This window comes from Petromyzon marinus, unplaced genomic scaffold (assembly GCF_048934315.1).
Source record: "Petromyzon marinus isolate PM22_M1 ecotype Great Lakes invasive population unplaced genomic scaffold, UKy_Petmar_22M1.pri1.0 PM_Scaffold_434, whole genome shotgun sequence".
NCBI classification, from domain to species: Eukaryota; Metazoa; Chordata; class Hyperoartia; order Petromyzontiformes; family Petromyzontidae; genus Petromyzon; species Petromyzon marinus.
In genome coordinates, this window is record NW_027423429.1 from 70,996 (window position 1) to 76,995 (window position 6,000).

The 6,000-nt window shown below is 57.5% G+C and overlaps 1 protein-coding gene across 1 annotated transcript in view; it reads right to left on the bottom strand.

The window, feature by feature from the left end:
• The window catches only part of LOC142923346 (uncharacterized), a 41,479-nt gene extending 35,700 nt beyond the window's left edge, over positions 1-5,779 (bottom strand). Inside the window, exons 1-3 of the mRNA XM_076064419.1 lie at positions 5,678-5,779; positions 5,393-5,569; positions 5,005-5,130 (exon numbers count right to left, since the gene is read on the bottom strand). Of these exons, the coding sequence (XP_075920534.1) occupies positions 5,005-5,130; positions 5,393-5,569; positions 5,678-5,779 (405 nt within the window). The remainder of the gene's footprint in view (positions 1-5,004; positions 5,131-5,392; positions 5,570-5,677) is intronic.
• Between the last annotated feature and the right edge of the window lie 221 nt (positions 5,780-6,000).

Consider the following 6,000-nt stretch of genomic DNA (forward strand, 5'->3'; position numbering starts at 1 on the left):
ACTGGTTCTTCACGTTCTACAGATGTAGACGCCACGATCGCGGTTGAACTTACGACACTCTCGTTCCGAACAGGCAACTGGACGTACGGCATCAGCTTCGTTCGCATCTCTGAGAGTTCGCAAGTCGAATGTCCGTAAGTAGAGGCGTCGGCTATCCGTAAGTCGAGGCGTCGGCTGTACGTTGTGCGCTCGCACTCACTGCTGGTGCCAAACGTGTGCGTGTTGGCACAGACGCGTTCGTGACCAGCAGGCCCCCCCCCCCCCATCCACCCTCCATCCACCCATGAAGACACGAGGTTTCCATTATTATTATTATTATCGCCGTCGTCATCATTATTAAGTTAGCAGCCGAGGTCGATTGCCGGTCACGGCTAACGTCGCCGCGACGGGCGGTGGTCAGCCACCGGTTCTGCGTGTGAGGTCAACTCAGCCTTGAGTGAGTGCCGGGCTTCGGGTGGGTTAAAGGTCTTAGAGACAAAGGTGGTGGTGGTGGGGGGGGGGGGGTTGTGGGGGGGGGTTGACGGCCCGCACAGGCTGCCAGTCGAAGGCGCTCGCCGACGGCACTTGCCCCGGCAGTCCGTGGCGCGCTATCCGGGGGACCTTTGCGTTGCGTGCGTTGCGTGCGTGCACGGGGAGCGGCGGTGTAGGGCTCAGCGCGCCGCGTTACGAACCCGGGTTCGAATCCCTGCCAGTGACGATTGTCTGAACCGGTCGTGGGACTCCCGCTAGGTCGACTCGGCCTCAAATGAGCGCCTGGTCGAGGTGCGTAGTGAACGTCGCCGCTGGGGAGACAAAGGCGGCCGTGCGCGGTGATGCTGGCCACCCAACCCCCGTCGCATGCAGTGCCGGACTTCGTGGGCGCTGCTACTCGCTAAGAGCACTTGCCCCGACAGGCTACTGACGCTACACGGGGTGCCTTTGTCTTTGTAAGTGTGCACGTGTGTGTAGGCGGATGTGGCAGACACAGAGAAAACACAACCATGCGTGGGAGGGCGGAGGCTAAACCGACCACATGAAGCAACTATTCACCCCTCTCTCTCTCTCTCTCCCTCCTCTCTCCTTACATCTTCTCTGAATTCTCCGATCCTTTCCCTCCATCTCTCTCTGCCATCTCCCCTCCATCTCTCTCCTCGTTTCTCAATCCCTCCCTCTCTCTCCCATCTCTCATCGCTCTTCCCGAACTCTCTCTCTGCCTCCGCAAATCTCTCTCCACCCGCTCCATCATCTCTGCCCCGACCCTCACTCATTTATCTCTCCCTCTCTCTCTCTCTCCCACTCTGTCTCTCTCCCCCTCTCTCTCTCTCCCACTCTCTCCCACCTCTCCCCCTCTCTCTCTCTCCCACCCTCCCCACTCTCCCCCCCCCCTCTCTCTCTCCCCCTATCTCTCTCCCTCCCACTCTCTAACCCTCTCTCTCTCTCCCACTCTCTCCCACTCTCTCCCCCTCTCTCTCTCCCACTCTCTCTCTCTCCCCTCTCTCTCTCTCCCACTCTCTAACCCTCTCTCTCTCTCCCACTCTCTCCCACTCTCTCGCCCCTCTCTCTCTCTCCCACTCTCTCCCCATCTTTCTCTCTCCACTCTCTCCCCCTCTTTCTCTCCCACTCTCTCCTCATCTTTCTCTCTCCCACTCTCCCTCCCCACTCTCTCCCTCTCTCTCTCTCCCACTCTCTCTCTCCCACTCTCACTCTCTCCCACTCTCCACTCTCACTCTCTCCCACTCTCTCTCCCACTCTCTCCACTCTCTCTCTCCACTCTCACTCTCCCCACTCTCTCCCACTCTCTCCCCCTCTCTCTCTCTCCCACTCTCTCCTCATCTTTCTCTCTCCCACTCTCTCCCACTCTCTCCCTCTCTCTCTCTCCCACTCTCTCTCTCTCCCACTCTCTCCCCATCTTTCTCTCTCCCACTCTCTCCCACTCTCTCCCCCTCTCTCTCTCTCCCACTCTCACTCTCTCCCACTCTCTCTCTCCCACTCTCACTCTCTCCCACTCTCTCCCACTCTCTCCCCCTCTCTCTCTCTCCCCCTCTCTCACTCTCTCCCACTCTCTCCCCCTCTCTCTCTCTCCCCCTCTCTCTCTCTCTCTCCCACTCTCTAACCCTCTCTCTCTCTCCCACTCTCTCCCACTCTCTCCCCCTCTCTCTCTCCCACTCTCTCTCTCTCCCCCTCTCTCTCTCTCTCTCCCACTCTCTAACCCTCTCTCTCTCCCACTCTCTCCACTCTCTCCCCCTCTCTCTCTCCACTCTCTCCCCATCTTTCTCTCTCCCACTCTCCCCCTCTTTCTCTCCCACTCTCTCCTCATCTTTCTCTCTCCCACTCTTCCCACTCTCTCCCCTCTCTCCCCACTCTCTCTCTCCCACTCTCTCCCCATCTTTCTCTCTCCCACTCTCTCCCACTCTCTCCCCCTCTCTCTCTCCCACTCTCACTCTCTCCCACTCTCCCACTCTCACTCTCTCCCACTCTCTCTCTCCCACTCTCACTCTCTCCCACTCTCCCACTCTCACTCTCTCCCACTCTCTCTCTCCCACTCTCTCCCACTCTCTCTCTCCCACTCTCACTCTCTCCCACTCTCTCCCACTCTCTCCCCCTCTCTCTCTCTCCCACTCTCTCCTCATCTTTCTCTCTCCCACTCTCTCCCACTCTCTCCCTCTCTCTCTCTCCCACTCTCTCTCTCTCCCACTCTCTCCCCATGCTTCTCTCTCTCCACTCTCTCCCACTCTCTCCCCTCTCTCTCTCTCCCACTCTCACTCTCTCCCACTCTCTCTCTCCCACTCTCACACTCTCCCCACTCTCTCTCCCACTCTCTCCCCCTCTCTCTCTCTCCCCCCTCTCTCACTCTCTCCCACTCTCTCCCCCTCTCTCTCTCTCCCCCCTCTCTCTCTCTCTCTCCCACTCTCTAACCCTCTCTCTCTCTCCCACTCTCTCCCACTCTCTCCCCCTCTCTCTCTCCCACTCTCTCTCTCTCCCACTCTCTCTCTCTCTCCCACTCTCTAACCCTCTCTCTCTCCCACTCTCTCCCACTCTCTCCCCCTCTCTCTCTCCCACTCTCTCCCCATCTTTCTCTCTCCCACTCTCTCCCCCTCTTTCTCTCCCACTCTCTCCTCATCTTTCTCTCTCCCACTCTCTCCCACTCTCTCCCTCTCTCTCTCCCACTCTCTCTCTCCCACTCTCTCCCCATCTTTCTCTCTCCCACTCTCTCCCACTCTCTCCCCTCTCTCTCTCCCACTCTCACTCTCTCCCACTCTCCCACTCTCACTCTCTCCCACTCTCTCTCTCCCACTCTCACTCTCTCCCCTTCCCCACTCTCACTCTCTCCCACTCTCTCTCTCCCACTCTCTCCCACTCTCTCTCCCACTCTCACTCTCTCCCACTCTCTCCCACTCTCTCCCCCTCTCTCTCTCTCCACTCTCTCCTCATCTTTCTCTCTCCCACTCTCTCCCACTCTCTCCCTCTCTCTCTCTCTCTCCCACTCTCTCTCTCCCACTCTCTCCCCCATCTTTCTCTCTCCCACTCTCTCCCACTCTCTCCCCTCTCTCTCTCTCCCACTTTCACTCTCTCCCACTCTCTCTCTCCACTCTCACTCTCTCCCACTCTCTCCCACTCTCTCCCACTCTCTCCCCCTCTCTCTCTCTCCCCCTCTCTCTCTCCCACTCTCTAACCCTCTCTCTCTCTCCCACTCTCTCCCACTCTCTCCCCCTCTCTCTCTCCCACTCTCTCTCTCTCCCCCTCTCTCTCTCTCTCCCACTCTCTAACCCTCTCTCTCTCTCCCACTCTCTCCCACTCTCTCCCCCTCTCTCTCTCCCACTCTCTCCCCATCTTTCTCTCTCCCACTCTCTCCCCCTCTTTCTCTCCCACTCTCTCCTCATCTTTCTCTCTCCCACTCTCTCCCACTCTCTCCCCCTCTCTCTCTCCCACTCTCTCTCTCCCACTCTCTCCCCATCTTTCTCTCTCCCACTCTCTCCCACTCTCTCCCCCTCTCTCTCTCCCACTCTCACTCTCTCCCACTCTCCCACTCTCACTCTCTCCCACACTCTCTCTCCCACTCTCTCCCACTCTCTCTCTCCCACTCTCACTCTCTCCCACTCTCTCCCACTCTCTCCCCCTCTCTCTCTCTCCCACTCTCTCCTCATCTTTCTCTCTCCCACTCTCTCCCACTCTCTCCCTCTCTCTCTCTCCCACTCTCTCTCTCCCACTCTCTCCCCATCTTTCTCTCTCCCACTCTCTCCCACTCTCTCCCCCTCTCTCTCTCTCCCACTCTCACTCTCTCCCACTCTCTCTCTCCCACTCTCACTCTCTCCCACTCTCTCCCACTCTCTCCCACTCTCTCCCCCTCTCTCTCTCTCCCCCTCTCTCACTCTCTCCCACTCTCTCCCCCTCTCTCTCTCTCCCCCTCTCTCTCTCTCTCTCCCACTCTCTCCCCCTCTCTCTCTCTCCCACTCTCTTCCCATCTTTCTTTTTTATTTTCGATCAGAGGAAAACCAGGAAGATGCTCGGTGCAGTCGGCGCTTTGCTTCGTTCATCATTTCGTTTTTTTGTTCAATGCTTTACTTTATGCTCTACCCCCCCCCCCCTCCTTTTTAAACGAAAGATTTACGAAATATTTCAAGCTCTGCTCCTTCTTCCTGCCCCTTCCCCCTCTCTCTTTTTTATATTTTTATTTTTTGTTACGATCAGAAGAAACAGGAAGATGCTCGGTGTGGTCGGCACTTTGCTCCGTTCATCATTTCGGTTTTTTTTTTATGCTTTGCTTTATGTACCCCCCCCCCCTATTAAATGAAAGACCCAACAAAATATTTTTCCCCCTCCTTTCCCCTCTCTCCCACTCTCTCTACCCCCCTCTCTGCCCCCCCATCTCTCTCTCTCTCTACCCACACCACCCCCCCTCTCTTTCTCCCACTCTCTTGAATTATTTTTAAAACGCTTATTGACCATCTATTTGAGCTGGGCAGACTGGGGAGGGACAGGTGGAGGTTGGTCTCGACTGGCAACGGCTCAGTTCATCCGTCGCACGAGGCGGTTCCCGGCGCCGACGTCCTGGACGTGGCGCCTCGTCCTCTTGCGGCAAGCCGCGGCGTTCACCAAGTCGCACGCGAATCCCGTTTTTCTCTTCAGGGCACCTTGTTTCCTCGCGCACAGCTTAGAGGTCCGCGGTCTGAGCGTGGCTCCGTTTCACTCCAGCGCTGTCCCCGAGACAGCGCTGGTCCCTTTTAACCCGATGAAGGCCGCTTGTGTTGCGGCCGAAACGTCGCGATTTTTGTTGTTTTATTTTTTTTAAAAAAAATTTTACCTACGTGACTTTACCGAATAGAGCCAAAGAGAGATGGATCCTTGCAGTGGCGAAGGCATTTTAAATCTAGAATCAACTTGAAGTCCTTTTGCCGACCCGTGAAGATCTCACGGATGAGGCCCGCGACGCATCGGACGCCGGTCTCTTCCACGGGTTATTCTCGGTGAGCGAGTTGTCGGCGAGTGGCCCGATGCGCTGCTCCTTGATCTTTGCCAAAGCCACGCTGTGTGCACGACTTTCCCCCCAACGCCGTCTATCGGGTCCGGGGTAGCCCCAGGCGATGCGGGCCTGTAGCGACGCGCGGCATGTCGAAGGGCGCCTTGGCGATGCGCACAAACGCACCGTTGAAACGTCTGCACGCAAAGCCTCGGCAGCTGCAGGAACCTTGGGGCTCACCCTCCGTTGGTACCGCGACATTGCCGATGACGGACGCGAGCTTGGGCTCGCCGGGGGGTGGGGGGGGAGGACATCGTAGAAGTTGGCAGCCTTGGGCGCCATCCTCGCCAGACGAATCTCACTTGCGTCGCATCGAGTGGTTCTCCTTGACGAACGCCTCGGCAAGCTTGTAGGTCAGATGGCGCCTCATCCGCCGGGTCAAGCGGTCGCGAATTCGCTGCTTGGGCCGCATGGTGCGCATGGCCTGGAATGCCTTCCTCCTCGTGAGAGCAGAGACTCGGGCACCTGGGGCACTTTCTTCTCATCTTATACCTTATTATTAT